At 39.9% G+C, this 17,769-nt stretch overlaps 1 protein-coding gene across 10 annotated transcripts in view; it reads right to left on the bottom strand.

Annotated features, from left to right (window-relative positions):
• usp54a (ubiquitin specific peptidase 54a) overlaps window positions 1–17,769 on the bottom strand; it is a 76,999-nt gene that overhangs the window by 32,004 nt on the left and 27,226 nt on the right. For 6 of the 10 annotated variants that reach the window (XM_037538607.1, XM_037538608.1, XM_037538609.1 and 3 more), the window contains exons 2-3: window positions 14,260–14,400; window positions 11,796–12,396 (exon numbers count right to left, since the gene is read on the bottom strand). In XM_037538607.1, the coding sequence (XP_037394504.1) occupies window positions 11,796–11,942 (147 nt within the window). In that variant the 5' untranslated portion in view covers window positions 11,943–12,396; window positions 14,260–14,400. The remainder of the gene's footprint in view (window positions 1–11,795; window positions 12,397–14,259; window positions 14,401–17,769) is intronic. The other 4 variants (XM_037538606.1, XM_017715855.2, XM_017715853.2 and 1 more) reach the window with 1 other exon arrangement.

Raw genomic sequence — 17,769 nt, 5'->3', positions numbered from 1 at the left:
AAGTAAAGTATGTTTTTTCCAACAAGTTATAATTTTGGAGATACAAAAGGTTTTGTTTTGTGTACAAAGACAGCACAGAAAATGTAAAAATAAAGTTGTTCTAAATTATTTTGTCAGTGTTTACAACATGACTACACTGTATTGAAACTCACAGGACAGAATAGCCTGGACTTCAATCACACTAAGACAAATGAAATGTTGCTTTACTAAGCACCTTATTATTAATAATAAACATGAGAAATCATTTTCTGCATATATATATATATATATATATATATATATATATATATATATATATATATATATATATATATATATATATATATATACACGGAGTGTCAGCAGAACAAACACTGCCCTGATATCTTTCTGCTGTCAGGACCTGATGTACTTGATACTGATGTATTTGTACAACTCACTGGTGATGTAAAGAGATAAAATCACTGAATAGCTGGATAAAAAACGCTGGAAAAGTGGAAAAATGTTGTCATTTAAATAAATAAAGGGGGCGATTCCCTCTCTTAATACTATCATGACGAAAACAGCAAAGATAGGATTAGCAGAAAACTGTCAGGATAGTGGAAAAAAGGCAGATTAGTATGAGCCACTGAGATCTTATGTGCACTATGGAAAAAAATAATGGCAGGTTTCAGCCCTTTTCCACAGTCACCATATTTTTCATTTCCATGTTTTAAAGTCCCAAGTGAAGTACACATCCTCTTTAAAGAAAGAGATTCACACTGTCAAAAGTTTGCTGCTCTCCAAAAAAGCATTAATATGAGCAGATTAATCATCTGTTCAGCTGACTGATTTGTGCATCAACACCATAGAAAAGCCAGCTCTGTATTGATTGGTCCTCTTTATATTTGTGAACAATAACTGTTTGCCTTCTGAAGGTGACATTGAATGAGGTCAACACACCAGAACACAAGGCCAGTGGCCATGGGTATCCCACTGGATGTCTAGAAATGCTGGAAACAACATGGAGATACTGATGGCCTTCCGCCACTGATTATCTAATTTACTAAATTAATCCAAGGTTAAAGGTCCCATATCTGACTTTCTCCCTTAGAATTGAGCAGGCTGTTTTCATGCATTTAGGAGTGATATATATATGTAAATGATCTCTGTTCTGATTAGCCGTTCTATATTGTGCCTCGTTTAAAGCCGTCCAGGGCTGAAACATTCTTTATAATGTCAACGTGAATGGGCAGCACTATGCTGCTGTAGGATATATGTAATTTGCCCTGGTTTTTAGCGACATTTTTGTGACAAGTTCAAAATGGACCATTATTGCAGCTTTATTTAGATATATGGACTGTATGGACTGGGGAATGAACAGTACATTCTGAGACATTGACAGTGTTTACATACCAAGTAGGTAGTCTTTTTTTCGTTGCACATAAAAAAAATTATGTAGTAATTCAGGGAAGTAAACATATAGTTGAAGTATGCTGAATGTAGAGAAAAAGACCTCTTCTTGTTAATAAATATATATATCAGAGGCATTAACTGTACAATGCCAATGCACTCCAAAGCATTCTGTCCAAGAAAACAGGCTATATAAATTCCACAAGTAACCATCATGAATCTGATATGAATGAATATGCTGCAGATATTCTTACACACCACAACTAACATAACTGATAGTACACCAGGATTAAAGGGGAACAGTCACATTTGGCAATTTTTTAAACTTTTTTTAAGTGACAGAAAAAAAGGTAGCTGTAGTACTTGAATCGTACAATGGCAGAAACGGGTATGACCCATCGACTGCAAGGAACTCTGGTAGATGTAGGAATTATGCTTTCTATGTTCGGGAATAAAAATGTTTAATATCTCCCAAACCACCTCAAAATATCATGATTTTTGAATGTTTATTTAGACAGGGGTGTCACAGTAACTAGCAATGACCAAAAAGACTGCAAACTCGTGATAAGTAGCTGCATAGTGACCTTGGCCTCAGCTGTTCATTAGTGTTATATTCCCAGACTGACCACTGTTTCTGTGACCAGATGCCAACTCCGCAGAAGAGCATTGCTGGGATCCCTGAGTTCAAACAAGATCCACTTCAAAGGCTTAAAAAGGAAAAAAACTCCTACATTTGAAGTTTTCTAAGCTGCAAAGACCTACATATATTTGACCAGGTTTATGGAATAAAGTGTGGATTAGGTCATCTTCATACAATATATTCAAAAGAAAGTTAATGGATTACCACCTAATCCTGGCTTGCAAATAATGAACAAAATGAACAAAGGTAAGGAGGCTGAGGCAGCCATCGCCTAATAGGCATAGAGTTCCCAAAGGCCTGCTGCTCAATGACTCAGGTAAATGACTCAGAAGAGCTGCAAATTCTGCAGGCTGAATGGCTCTGAAATTGTACAGTGCCCATATAGACACCACAGCTCATTACCATCCACATTACATGCATGAGATACAGGGAGGGGTAATATATGTGAGAGAGAGAGCGAGCGAGCGAGCGAGCAAGCGAGAGAGAGAGAGAGAGAGAGAGAGAGAGAGAGAGAGAGAGAGAGAGAGAGAGAGAGAGAGAGAGAGAGAGAGAGAGAGAGAGAGAGAGAGAGAGAGATTTAGAAAGAGAGAGAGATTTTAGAAAGAGAGAGGTAGAGGTAGAGAGAGGCAGAAAGAGAGAAAGAGAGAGAGATAGAGAGACCGAGAGAGAGAGAGACAGAGCGAGAGAGAGACAAAGAGGTAGAAAGAGACAAAGAGAGAGAGCCTGAGCCCCACCCTGTTTAACATATACATCAATGAACTGGCTGGAAAACTTGACCAGTGTGATGAAGTACATGGCCTCTCTACGGGAGACAGAACAATTAAATGCCTCCTCTATGCCGACGACCTCGTCCTACTGTCACCTACCAGAGAGGGGCTTCAACAAAGTTTAAAAATCTTGGACAACTTTTGTAAAAACTGGGCTTTAAAAATAAACCATCAAAAAAACAAAAATAGTAATTTTTCAAAAGAGGTCTAAAAATTAAGGAAATTATATTTACACAATTGACAAGCAATCTAAAAAAACCATCATCAAACAATCTAAAACATACACTTATTTGGGCATTACTATTAGTTCCACAGAAAGTTTTAACTTGGCTATGAAGGAGCGAGGACAGCTCTTTTTGCCATTTAAATAAATAAATAAATAAATAAAATTAAATTTGAAATACCAATTACAATCTGGCTAAAAATCTTCAACTCAAATCAAACCAATTGCACTATATGGCAGTGAAGGCATGGGACCCCTGACAAAAAACACAAACAAAATACAAATTGGAACAAACATCCAACTGAAGCTCTGCACACAGAATTCTGCAGAAACATCCTCCATGTGAAGAGAAAAGCACCTAATACTGTGTACAGGGTTGAATTAGGACAGTATCCACTAATATTACATATTCAAAAAAGAGCTCTAAATTTTTTGAAAACACATAAAATACAGTGACCCCCAGGCACTCCACTATAAAGTACTGGCTAGTCAGCAGCTAAACATTGACAGGAGTCGCCTGAGCCAGCTGGTTCTGAGCCTCAGTAGCCACTTTACATGCAGCCTAATAATCCGTTAGCAATCCGACTAATAGCTCAATCGGAATAGAATACATCCATGTAAACACCTCAATCAGAGGCCATTCGGAACACAATTTCTACCCGATTGAACGAGATGGGTAAACCTCTAAATAATCTGTTAAATAGAAGAATAATAGCAGAATAAACGCCTGAATCCAATTACATACTAATTCGTAAGTACGCTCTGCGTATGTGCAGTGTGTCATAGTGAAAGTTTATAGCATTCAACATGGAGGAGCAGAAACTGGTTTGCAGAAGAGATGAAGTTTATGCTCTGATCTTTAAAAGACAGCGGTGGGACGGACGTCCAGCTTATGTGTCTCAGAGCACGATGTCTTCCTCTCAGCCTTCTTTAATAATGACAAGTGAAGGACGTTTTTCTGAGTCTAACATCATTTTAAAGCAATTAAAAACACAAGCACTGCTCACTGCTGCTCATCTCACTCTGACTGGACGCTACTCCACGCATGCACATCATTTTGCATCGGATTACTTGTAGCGAGCATGTAAACGAAAATTTTCCATCGGACTGTTGAATAGAGTGTGCATATGAACACCTCAGTCTGTATTCAATCGGATTGGCAAAAATCTTTGCATGTAAACATAGCCACTGACCTACAACCCAACGACAACACCGACACCAATCAACCTGACCACATGCTCGCCCAGAAAATCAGACCCAACCAAATTACCACCAAACAAAAACAAACCTACATCATCCACTGGACTAAGACCACACATCAACAACACAAGCTTCAGTGCTATTTGGCCCTAAATTGAGATTACATATTAGCACCATACCTCACAGCTGATGGACAGAAAACTCAGGAAAGTGCTGATGATGTAGACTCAGTGAGCACAGTCTAGCCATTGAAACTGGCCAGACCTGGTTACCCAGAGAGGCTAGACTGTGCTCTCACTGTGAGCTCTCAGTTGTGGAGACGGAACTGCACTTCCTCACATTAGAAAGGAGTTCTATGAGAAGAAGAGCAGCATCTGTCCTGAGTTCCAGCTCTGCAGTTACTCTGAGAAACTGCCGTATGTGTTGGGAGAGAAGAGCTGATCACACATGCAGCGTGACATGCCTGTCACAACCTGAGGGACAAGCAGTGAGGACAATTGTGACAATTATTTCCTTTTCTTTGACTACTAATAACTCTGTAAATAACTTATTGTTATAACTAGTGTTCTATTATGATCTATATCTTTTTCTTATTCAAGTATGTCTTTCTTATTAATTGCTTTGGTGCAGAGAGAGAGAGAGAGCGAGAGAGCGAGAGAGCGAGAGAGGGAGGAAGGAAGACCAACAGCACGGTCACTTCCATTACTCATTTTTGTCTCTAGCTACATCTGCTTCCTGCACTGTGTGCACATATGGCTTTGTAAGCTCATTTAGCAAAAAAAACAAAGCAGTTTTGTGATAAAACCTGTACTATACCTAAAGTCAAAAAGTAAGCTAAACCCCCCCCCCCATCCAACTTCCACAGATTTACAACACACAATTCTTAAAATTTGAACAGGACTATGCCTTTAACATAACAGGAAAATGCTGATTACATATCCTGAGCTCCTCTGTGACATAACCTACCCTTGACTCAGCAGGAGAAAATAAAACTTTTAATAAATACAAGTGGACTAGACGCAACATTTCCCTTCACTTTCCCTGCCGCTTTCTTTCTTTATTGCTTGCTTTTCCCCTCACAGTGTCCTTGGTTGATTTTATTGATTGACCTCATGATTGAGTAGTTGAAGGCCCACTCTGCTCATTCATGTCTATTCAGATATGTCCACTGTCTCACAAGCTCAAATTTATATTTAGCTTGGTTACGATATGTGCATTTGGAGCACCGATGCCAAAATTTTACCATTTTTTTTACCATTCATGCAAATGCCTTCTGATGCACGCTGAAGTAGCTATGTTGCAGAGTCACCAACACACTTTGTGCTTGTTCAAAGAAGGCAAAAGTCATGAATTTGGGAGGCAGAGCTTGTGAAGGAGCCCTGGAGGGAGGGGTGCATTTGTCTTGCTGTGTTCAAATATCAACTCTCATCTCCCTCAGAATTATAAAGTGCAATGAGCTCGCAATGTTCGCAAAGTTCGCAATGAGCTATCTGAAGCAGTAAGTTACAGCACACACTGGAATTTTGAGTTTTAAAGACAACATTACATTTCCAGAGAGGCAACAGCACATATATGATTAGAAAGTAGCACGGTTATATTCAGAGATCTAGTGTGGTTTACGTGGATTTAAAAACAAATAAATAAATCATTTTTAAAAATTCACTAACACAGGACTTCTTTCACGCGAAAGCATCGTGTTGATCTGTCACAAAACTGTGTCAGTAAAAATACAACGCTCTCTTCAGTGTCCCTTAAAAAACTCCACCCTCCCCTAAAATTCATGGTCAAAAATTCAAAACAATGAGCAAGAAAACTTTTTGTTCATGGCTATAAAACCTTTTGCAAACATTGTACGGACAAATACCATGACATTACATTAGAGCAAAACAAGCACGCAAGTAAGGTAATAAACATTAGCTAGGTGGCAAACTGTCACAACTGCTGCTGCAAAGCTAACCAGCTGCTATCACAAACTTTAGCAAACATGACAAAGCAATACTAAAACATGTTTTGTGAAACAGTAAAAATAAGTTAATGTATCCCACTAATCAAAGGAGCAGCCTCCTCATCTGTTTTCATGTCTTTCAACGCTCGATGAAGCTGAAGCCAGCTTCTTGTTTGAATTTTCCTGCTCTACCTTAAATGGGGCAGCAGTTGTGTTCTGGTGTCTCAGTTTCTTGTTCGAATTCTCCTTTTCCACCTTTATTGGTGAAGTCAGAATGGGACCTGATTGTAGAACGAGAAAAATGTGAAAAGGAGATCAACTCAAGCCTCATCAATTGTCATGGTTCTCTCTCCACCATTAAAATGCCTCACTGTCAACTCTCAGAGGTCTCTAAACTGCTGAAAGTCATTTCTCTCATCTTTGGCCGTTTTCTCAGTTATCTTTCCTTCCGGACAAAACGTGGGGTTTAGCACATAGCCCCACCCCTTGCCCCTGTCCTGCCCCCACAAATGCCCCTGTTGCTGATTGGCTGGAATAATGTGTCTTGACCTGAGTTACTCGTGACTGAGTTTATTTCATGTTGACAGAGTCAGGCCTGTGTAGAAAAACTGGATTTTTTTTCCAGCGTGCACACAGAACAGAGCTAGTGGACCATGAGGAGACAAAAAAAGTACACTAGATTGAAATTGTTTACACTCAGAAAATGCTTTAAGGCAGAAGTAGCTTTGGTACAAAAACAACAAATTCACACTGAACCAGAACCTTGCACCCATGAGTTTGGCTGTTTTTCAGTAACATAATAATTAGTCTATTTTGTGCATACAAATAAGTGAAGATAAAGGAGTCAAATTTAATGTTTTGACCACAAAGGCCATTCTTTAGTGAATGGAGACAACAGAGTCAGTGGAGTGTAGGCAGGAATATTCCAAGAGCAAGTGTAGTAAGCTCAAGGACAAGTTTATGAATGCAAAGCATTTCTTCTTCATAGGTGTAGTACACTTCACATATACATATCCTTCTCTCTGTTTCTGGGGCAAAACAAAAAAAAAAAAAAAAAAAGGTGTGAATGTTTGCAGCAGCGCTGTATCTAAACTCACCTCACACCCGCTTTTAAAGACATGCATGACAAGATATTACAGCAAGTGTTTCTGTTAGTAAACTCGGCGCTAGTCCTGGACCAACTGCCTCATTGCTGTCCTGGCACTTCCTGATTAGGGATTTGACTTGCAGCATGAAAACTTTTCATGGGCCTGAAGTTGTACTTAAATCACATAGAACTGCAGGCAGAAACACAAAACTCAAAAAAAGTGTTAATAAAAGCTTGCTAAAGCACTGCATTTAGTTCCAGACAAAGAAATTACTGTTTTCACCCCTGGGCGCTCAATTTGCTGTCTCGACATATTGTCATGCCTCAAAGTAGCAGACAATACAATAGAGCAGCTCACCCTCCTCCTCCCCCTGCTCATAACTGACGCTAATTTGTAGCTGAGGAGGTATTATCAGCTAGCTAAAGCTGCTTTATTTTCATATAGCTGATTATACAGTAATCCAAAAATAGAGGGGACCTAATGGCAGGTTGCTGTGCAGGGTAATTACTGTCCAGCCCAGCATCTGTCTGACAGTTGTTTGTGGAGTCTATTGCAGACGAGGTTTGAGTCATCACTAAGTCCATCACAGGCATCACTGAGCAAAGAGAACAAAAAGGCAGGCAGGTTGTGCACCCTGCTGCTCATGCGTGAGAGAAGAGCTAAGGGCAAAGCACTAAGCTCCATCCATTTCAACCTGTGCCATTTGTGGCTATTCAAGGAACATGTTGCTCCAAATAATCACAAAGACAAGGAGCTAAGACTTTTCAATGACGGGTTTATACATACATGTCAAAATGCAAAACCTCTTCCTGTGTAAGTACAGAACTCAGCCTATACCTTTGGGTTCACCAGTTATGATATGGCGATAAAGGCACTCGATACAGATACAGCGGCTCCCCCTGTAGGCCAGACCACAACTTGTTGAACCTCAGTCCCTGGTATGTACCATTGGTGAAGAGTCAGCCTGTGACCACACAAACGGTGAGTAAATGGTCTGAGGAGACTTACGCGGCACTGCAGGATTGCTTTGAGGCTACTGATTGGCTGGCACTCTGTGAGCTGCACGGAGAGGACATCGGCTACATTAACTTGTGGATTCCACTGTCCCAACCAAGACTGTTAAATGTTATCCAAACAACAAGCTGTGGGTAACAAAGGACATTAAAGCTCTCCTTAACAAGAAGAAGAGGGCCTTCAGAGCTGGAGACAGAGAGGTGGTGAGAACAATCCAGAGGGAACTGAAGACAGCTATCAGGGAGGCTAAGAACGAATATAGGAGGAAGCTGGAGTGGAAACTCCTGCAGAACAACATGAGGGAGGTTTGGAGTGGAATGAGGACCATCACCAGCAACAACAGAGTAGTAGAGTGCAGCGTGGACAGGGCCAACAAGCTAAATCTGTTCTTTAACAGATTTGACTCTGCAGGCTCGGACATCCCCCGTCCTGACCCCTCTGCATCCCACTCCATTCCCCCTCCCTCCCCCTTCTGATAGCCTGCCACACTCCTGTGACTGTCCATCTCACACCGCCACCCCTCCCCCACCTCTACAGTGAGTCTCACTGCTGACCAGGTGAGAAGACAACTGAAAAGACTCTACATAAACAAGGCTGCAGGCCCTGATGGGGCCCTGTGCAAGCCTGTGCCTCCAAGCTTTGTGGAGTACTGCACCATGTCTTCAACATGAGCCTGAGTCTCCAGAGGGTCCCTATGATGTGGAAGACGTCCTGCATCGTTCCTGTTCCAAAGACACCGCGACCCTGTGACGCCAAGAACTACGGGCGCCAAGGCACCGGTGACCCCTGTGTCCATCAGGGGGGTCAGTGTGGACACTGTGGAGGATAAGTTAAGTTATCTGGGATAATAATAATAATAAACTGGACTGGGCTAAGAACACTGACGCCTTCTACAGGAAGGGCCAAAGACGTCTCTATCTTCTGAGGTGCCTGAGGTCCTTCAACATCTGCCAGACTATGCTTAGGATCCTCTAGGAGACTGTGGTGGCGAGCGCTATCCTCTATGCTGTTGCATGCTGGGGAGGCAGGCTGAGGGTGGCAGACACCAACAGACTCAACAAACTGATCTGCAAGGCCGGCGATGTTGTGGGTGTGGAGCTGGACTCGCTGCCGGCAGTGTCGGAGAGGAGGACGCTGTCTAAGCTGCAGGCCATTATGGACAATGGCTCCTACCTACTCTACGATACAGTGATGAGACACAGGAGCTCATTCAGTGCAAGACTCATTCTACCAAAATGCACCAGAGAGCACCACAGGAAGTCATTCTTACCTGTGGCCATCAAACTCTATAAATGCTCCCTCAGTATGTGATTCACAAAGGGTGGCGCATCTGTGCAATACTCAATACCAAACTGTACTGTTCGTGTGTAATAATAATAATAATAATAATAATAATAATAATAATAATAATAATAATAATAAGCAATAACTCAGAGGTACAATAATTTGAATTGCTTTATACAAGATGTTTCATATTTATTATCACAGTCACTGCCACTTTACTGTTTTCATAAGAACTTAAATCTCATGTACATATTGCAAATTTCTCTTTTTGTTTTAAATTATTAAAGTGTTTATTCTTTTACATAAATGTTTGCAACTGTAATAACTGCAATTTCCCTCTGGGATCAATAAAGTATTCTGATTCTGATTTAAGCAGGATGATGAAAACAGGCTGTTGTAATGTAACCTTGTTGAGCTAAAGGACTGCACTGCAAAACTTTTCAGAACAGGGGTGTCAGGCCATCACCAAATTTTAAGTTCACCAAATTATCTGTGATAATACTGTCACAGATTGTTTCCTGTTTATTAATTATTAATTATTTTTGAATAATGAATTTCTGACTTTCAAATTAACTACAGTATGATTCAGAAAACTGATTTTTATCTGGCAGAGAAGTGAACGTATAATGGTAGAAAATGCAACTTCTGGCTTTGGGAAAATTGCAGAGTCTCTCTGTAAATGCCAAGCACCAAGTGCTTGAATCAGCCTAGCCAGAGAGAGAGAGAAACTGATTATTACAATGGGCCTGGAGCCTCTTAGCAATACAAATCTATACCCAACAGAGGCTCACAAAATAAATATTGTAAATCTAAATCTAGAAAAACCCTAGAGTAATATTTCTTTACACTAGGAAAACAAATTTTAATAGATAACTTCAGTAATAAAGGCCTATAAATCTTTTTCTACATTTCTCCTCAGCACATAGAACCCCATTTTCAAAATAAAAACTTGATGTGCAAAAAAATGTTTAAATCATTCATTTAATTGAAAATAATACACAAACAACATATCAAAATGTTTCAACTGAAAAATGTTGTTTTTTTAGTGTTTCCATTTTAAATTAAATGCCAGCATCATCTTCAAGTAAGTTGAGACGAGGCAACAAAAGACTGGTAAAGTTGTGTTAATGCTCACAACTAATTGGGTTGACTGGCAACAGGTCAGTAACATGACTGGGAATAAAAAAGAGCAGCTGAGTGTTTCAGAAGAAGAACCACTCTGTGAAAGACTGCATATTATTCAAGAATAATATAAACAACTTTGGACACAGACACAAATCTGTAATGGAAACCACCGCATGGGCTCAGGAACACTTCCAAAAAACACTGTCTGTTAACACAGTTTGTCGCTTCATCCACAAAAGCAAGTTTAAACTCTATAATGTAAAAAAGAAGCCACATATAGACAGGATCCAGAAACTCTGAGCCCGATCGCATTCAAGATGGACAGAGGCGAAGTGGAAGAGTGTCCTGTAATTCGATTAATCAAAATTAGAAATTATTCTAATTCACAGATGCTGCGTCTTCCAAGCTAAAGTATTAATTAATTAATTAGCTAAAGTATAAATGTATAAACGAAAACACAGACATGCTTTGGTTTGCTTTAAAGTTTACCTATAGCCGCTTTCCTCCCATCTCCGCCAGGACTAACCAGAAACTAATACCGTAGAAAGAACAACTGGTATATCACTCCCTACAATTTCCTTAACACTAAATACTAGCATTAACTTTACCACAACAGTCCTCAACGTAGAACACACTGTGTAGGATAGGTTTTATTTTTTTTTAAATAACCCCCAGACAGACACTTGTGCATGCAGGTGTGTATGTTAACTAGGGTTTGTGGGATGACGACCAACCTCATGCAGATCATGCTTTTATTTAATACTTCTGCATAGCAGCATTTTTTGATCATTAATGTTCTCTTACACCATGTTATGAACATGTGTAACTGTAATTTGTCTCACTTGTGAATTACAACCTGCAGTGCAATAAAGTAAAAGGTCCATTGGTTGAATGGTACCCTCTTGCTTCACAGCTGTGCATTTGCTTACAGCTACATTTCTGCACTACATATGTCCCCTGAATAATGAAAAAAAGAACTGATGAACACTGACCAGCTGAAGCAAACCCAGGTGTAATTCTAGAAAACTGCTTGTGCATGGAATTTAACACAATTGATTCAAATCACCGGCCAAACGCTTGTCTGGTCAATATGTTGTATGTGTGCAGCAGTGAAAGAAAGAACAAACTACTGTCCTACCTGCAGAGCACTGTTGAGAAAGCAGCTGTTTTGACCTGGTTCATTGCTGAGCCCCTTGCTTGGAGCAATAGAGGTCATGGTCCGTGGGGTAAAGATGCCCTGCAGCCCACTGCTGCCAGATGCAAAGTAGTTCCTTTTCCATGACATGGTGGAAATCGCTTTCAGCAACTTGTCTGTCCCAGTAATACCAACAACAGGGACATAGCCTCAATAAAAAGTAATAAAACACAATATCATGTCGAAAAAGAGATTATTCCTTGGTTTTCACTGGTCTGGAGAGTTTCAGGCTCCAGAAGAGCATCAGCAAAGATGGAAGGCTTAGGGAGGGGGGGTGCAGGAATGATCCAGGAATGGCTAACACATTTATTCTCTACTTTTCACACTTCTCTCTTGTCCACGCCCTGTCTCTGTAGACTTGTTTGTGGAATCTCACAGGCCTCTGCCAGAGGGGCCTTTTTTTGTAGAAGGTATGGCGATCTCCACTGTAGACTCCTCACTCCAAAACCACAGTAGTAGTTTCCAATAAATTTCAGGGGGCGGAGGTTAGGGCCTTGTCCTTCCCTTGCTCAGTAAATCAGCAGAGCATGAATCTTCAGCAGATCTGGGAGAGGCAAGAGATAAGAACATTTAGGTACTGCTTCTGGTCTATCCATAACACCACTCATTAAAGGCCTCTACTACTGGAGAACACTCACTCAGAGGCTCCACTCTTCTCACACAAATCTCCCAGCTCTCCTTCACTTTCAGACGGTTTATGTGACAGACGTTCACTACACAAACTATGGGAGGCAAATTCACCCAAAAAGGAAATGAAAATGAAAACAATAAAATGTAAATGCAAACCTCTGCACAAATATGTGCCAAAATTGAAAATGAAATGAAATGCCTTCAATTTCATTTTTCACATGAGCACAAGCCGTTTGTGACAAAAATAAAAATAAATTAAAAACGCCTATTTGTCATTTCATTTTAGTCGTTATTCTGTTTTTTCACAGCAAAATCTAAAATGATAAAGCTAACAGACAAAAGAAAAAACAAACTTCACTTTGGCTTTTCTTCGTGAAATGCAGAATTCGTGTCAAAACTAAAATCAAAATGCAAAGTTTACTTTCTTATTTCTTTTTCATAGCGATCGGCTCCAAATCTGACTAAATTAAAATGAAAATCAAAATGAATAAATCAACAGCAAAGTGACCGTCTGTGATTCAGTTTTCAGAATCGCCATCATTTCTCAAGATAAAAGACTTCGAGTCTCCAGATAAACCGCCGTCATGATCTGGTAAAACTGAACATCAGACCAAACGCCGTCATACCAAACGGCCTCAGAGAAAAGGTTTCAGACCAAGCACAAGCCTGGTCGAGCACAGACTGGTTCGTAACTACTGTGTATCTCTATATAAATGCCAGCGTAACATTTTCAGTTTTTTCTGAGGCCGTTTGGTCATCAGATCTGAGACATGATGGTGTTTTTTCTCAGACGGCTTGGGCTGTCCTAAAATGTACCCCGTAGCCCCGCCTAGTGCTAATTAACATATATTTGCATGTTGGTCAGTTTGAAAAATAAAATGAAAGGTGGAAAATGAAGAAGTGACTCTCCAGCAGGTGGCGCTGATGTTCGTTTTCATTTTCCTTTTCATTCTGACAGTTAAAGTGCGTCAGCACCGAAAACTGAATCACAGACTGTCACTTTGCTGTTGATTTATTCATTTTGTATTTTCATTTTGTCAGATTAGGAGAAAGTAAGCTTCGTGTTTTGATTTTAGTTTTGACACGTATTCTGCATTTCACAAAAAAAAGCCAAAGTAAAGTTTGTGTTTCCTTTTGTCTGTTAGCTTTTACATTTTAGATTTGGCCGTGAAAAACCAGAATAACAACATGAAATGAAACGATAAATAGCTGTTTTCTATTTATTTTTATTTTTGTCTCAAACGGCTCGTGCTCATCTGAAAAATGAAATTCCAAATGAAGGCATTTCATTTCATCTTCAATTTTGGCAGCATATTTGCACAGACGTTTGGAAAAAGAAATGGCAAAAAGAGGTTTGCATTTACATTTTATTGTTTGCATTTACATTTTCTTCTTGGCTGGGATTTGCCTCCCATACACAAACATGCTGAGAAACGTCCTAAACAGAGTTCTGGACTTTCAAAAAGTGTCACAGGTGTGTCCGGTAAAGTTCATTTTTCCTTTATTGTTAGCCATCTTATTGTGTTTTTAAATTGTTGCTTAATACTGTAATATTTTTTTACTTTATCATTTCATCATTGGTTAAAATGACAAATCATTTCATCCCTTACTGACAGATATCACTGAGACACCACTCCAGCATCAAAGAATGACACAATGAACACAGCTTTCTCACTGACAGGCTAAAATAAGCAATACATATGTTTTATGGCAAGTGAGAGCGTTTGGCTTGTCATTTACAATTACAATATTCAACCCATTCAACAGTCAGTCTCACCTCCGGTCAGGAGGTAGAATGCTGAACCTTCAAGGAGTGCCTCTGAAGTCAATTTTAGCAAATCTCTCTTCAGCCATCAAGGCATGATGTGTTTTTAACAAAGACAGACCTGAGGGCTTTGTTCTAGGAACTAGCAGAGTACTGTGGAGGAATGAGGACAGGGGTGGAGAGGAAAATTGTCAGAATGGAAAAAAGTGTGAGGAACACATTCAATGATAGAAGCATTTGGTTAAACTTTTAATCATTGTGTAAAGTATTCATACTGACATTACAATGACATTGAAATCACAATCAAAAATGTATATCAGACAGATTTATCTAGATTTGACTAATATTTCAATCTGATGACAAATGTATCGTATTCTAGAAGAGCAAAAGTGTTTAGGTGACTTTAGACCAGATGCAAGGATGTCTGAATTTTATTCATTTAAATGCATTTGTAATCCTCTACAAAGAGATGTTATGTTTCTTTTCAATGATAATCCAGAAAAATTTAGTCCCAATTTGTACTATACATACACATTGTACTAATCATGGACATATTCTGCCAAGGCAAACACCACATTTTTAGATCTTCGTGGCCATAAAACGATTTGCAAATCGTTTGCAATGCCATGGTATAACAGAGCGAACAAGCCAGCAAGCAATGTAACTAATGCTAGCTAGGCTGCAAGTTAGCAAACTGTCACTACAATTGCTATTGAGAAGCTAACCACAAACATTAGCACTTGGGACAATAAAGTACTGACTTAATGTCTCTGTAAAACAGCAATAAATAAGCTAATGTTATCCACATTAAAGCAGAAACAGAGCAACATCCTCATCCCTTTTCATGCCTTTCAACTCTGGACGCTGGGAAGCTTCTTTCGCAAAATCAGAGGACAGAACAGTGCTACAAGGAAGGGTTTGTAAATGTACCGAAAAGGTTAACAGGGCTAACATACAATTGCTTTCGTAGTTCTGCGTCTTATTTTTATTTTCAGCCCCTGCCAAAGCCATAGGTCATGAAGCTAGTGCAGGATAAGCTAAACTAAGATTAGTGCTTGGATGCTAATGAGTTACCAGAAATGAATCTTCAAAGCTCTGACAACAAACCACATTAATTACAGGTCTACACGTTCACACAGTGAGTTTACAGCCACACAGGAGCCAAATATGTAATATGCTTCAGGAAAAAATGCTTTTCATTGGTGAAATAGATACAAGAGAAGTTTGGCTTCCTATTTGCCAGTGTCTTGTTTGCAGGTTTCCAGTATACAGGAAGATTCACCATTTGCACAAACCCCCAGACAACAGCTTTTAATTTTACACAATAAACAGGAACAGCAACATCAAGCTCATTATAAAATGGGGGGGGGGGGGGGGGGGGGTAAATAAATAAAATTTAATTAAAAAAAAAACAAATACATAAAAGCTCTAATAGCAGGCTATTCTGCTCTGTGTATGGTAGGTTGAGTCGAGTGGCAGGTCAGGCCAACAGATTAGGCCGATCAGACACTGGGATTAGTCTGGCCTATTGCTTGAAGATCTGTCTGGCGGGAAAACCTAGCCGGGAAAGTCTCATCTACTGTAAGGACCTCCTTAGCCCCCAGATGGTTCCAAGTCTCTATGGGCCTACAGTAAGTCCTGGTAAACAAGCATGGTCACATGGTTTTTGGTGAGCCACAAGATGCTGGTAAACAAGCTTGATTCACAGTTCCAAGTAGGGAAGCACAGCCCACACTCCCTCTCTTTTTCTCCCGCTCTCATATACTCACACGCGTTTGTCCTACATTACCAGTCAGGACTTTCAGTGACTTATGTTCTCCTCCTTATTTGATTTTTGTATTACTATAGCCAACTAACACCCAAACCCAACCCTTGATTAACCTCAATTTCAGTATGTAAACGGCAATTTTCTGCTCTTTCAGTTTTTCCAAAAAATGTCATTTGTGGTGAAAACACGTGTGGTGAGGATCAGCAAAACTTCCTCACTTGAGCACGCCATTTCCCATCAACGTGGGGGCATGTAGTCCCCACAAGGATATAAAGATGAGCACAGACACACACACAGGCACACACAGGCACACACAGGCACACACAGGCACACACAGGCACACACAGGCACACACAGGCACTCCTAGATCAGTCCTCAGAAATGTTTGCTGTGGCAACTTCTGCTATGTCCTTAGAAATGTTTTGCTATGACCCTGTGTACTGTGACCTGTGTATAGAGAATAAGGTAAGGTTTTGTTCTCCAACACTTAAAAGAGCCAGTCTTTAGACAATACATGTTTTTAATGCTAGCTTGGCAGCCTTGGCAAGGCCGCTGGTTTTCACAGACACAGAAAGCAGCCTGTGTATACATTCATCATGACTTAAATCCACATTCAATGGCTATTTTTTTTAAAGTTCATAACAAACAGCAGCTTTTCCCTAGTGCCACCCAGCTTGGATGAGATGATGTAACAGGCAAGCTAAATTCTCTATTATCTGTTAAATTAGCCATCAATGCATGTGAACACGCAATTCGTAGTCTGGCACACGTCAGTATATCTATACAATATAATTGTATATGGTAGAGGTAAACTTTCTTGTGCCAGAGGAGCGGCATCTGGCTCTAGTCTTTCAGCTTTAGTCACAGGCTTCAGAATTTCTTGGCATTAGAATTAAAATTCCCCGGCCCTTAAAGAAGCCACTTTTTTGCTAATTGAAATACAAGCCTGGGGTTGTTTTAATTAAATACGGTGTTCAGCAAATGACAATAAAAGATGTTAAACTCAAACTTTCATTGAGTACAGCCAGTAAGAGCCCACAGTTCTGGATGTTTGCAGACATAAACAATCAACTGCCTATAGCATTTCTCAAGCCCTAGTTATCAAATGCAGATCTATTGGGGTTTTTAAGACTGTAGTCCAAACTATATTTGGGCCTAATCCCATTTCACCCCTTGCCCCTACCACTTGGCCCTTAGCCCTCTGTTTGCACATTTACATCTAGGGTTAGGGTGTCCCAATTTTTGTTGAGATAGAGGGGCAGGGCAAAGCGTTAGGGCTATAAGGCCCCCCAAACTAAGGTTTTTCAGAGGCGCACTCCAAACAGAGTGTTAACGGGGAGAAAAAAAAAGGAAATACCGGCAAGATGGTTGCGCAAGCGACCAAAGAAACCCACAAAAGTATTTTCACTGCTAAAAAAATTGCAATAACTATTGTATTATCTTAGTTTAAATGTTGTTAGGATGTAATATAGTCATTTTATTCATAAAAAGCATAAAAATCGCTAAAAGTCTGCTAATGTCTCTGTAGCTCGCTATCTAATATTCCCATTCTACCTTAAATAGTCCAGCAGAACTGACACATAAAGCACCAGAATGTAACTGCTGCAACATTTAAGGTGGAACAGGAAAATCCGAACAAGAATAGCTGACTTCAGCTTCAAATCACCAATGAATTAGCGGTGGGCGATAATAAATAATTGTCTTATAGCCTCTCTTTGAAAGTATGTTATCCTAAATATAACTAAAGCCCAGCA

The sequence above is a fragment of the Pygocentrus nattereri genome, chromosome 5 (assembly GCF_015220715.1).
Source record: "Pygocentrus nattereri isolate fPygNat1 chromosome 5, fPygNat1.pri, whole genome shotgun sequence".
Taxonomy (NCBI): domain Eukaryota; kingdom Metazoa; phylum Chordata; class Actinopteri; order Characiformes; family Serrasalmidae; genus Pygocentrus; species Pygocentrus nattereri.
Note: the sequence above shows the minus strand (reverse complement) of the source record. Positions and strands in the feature narration are given on the sequence as shown.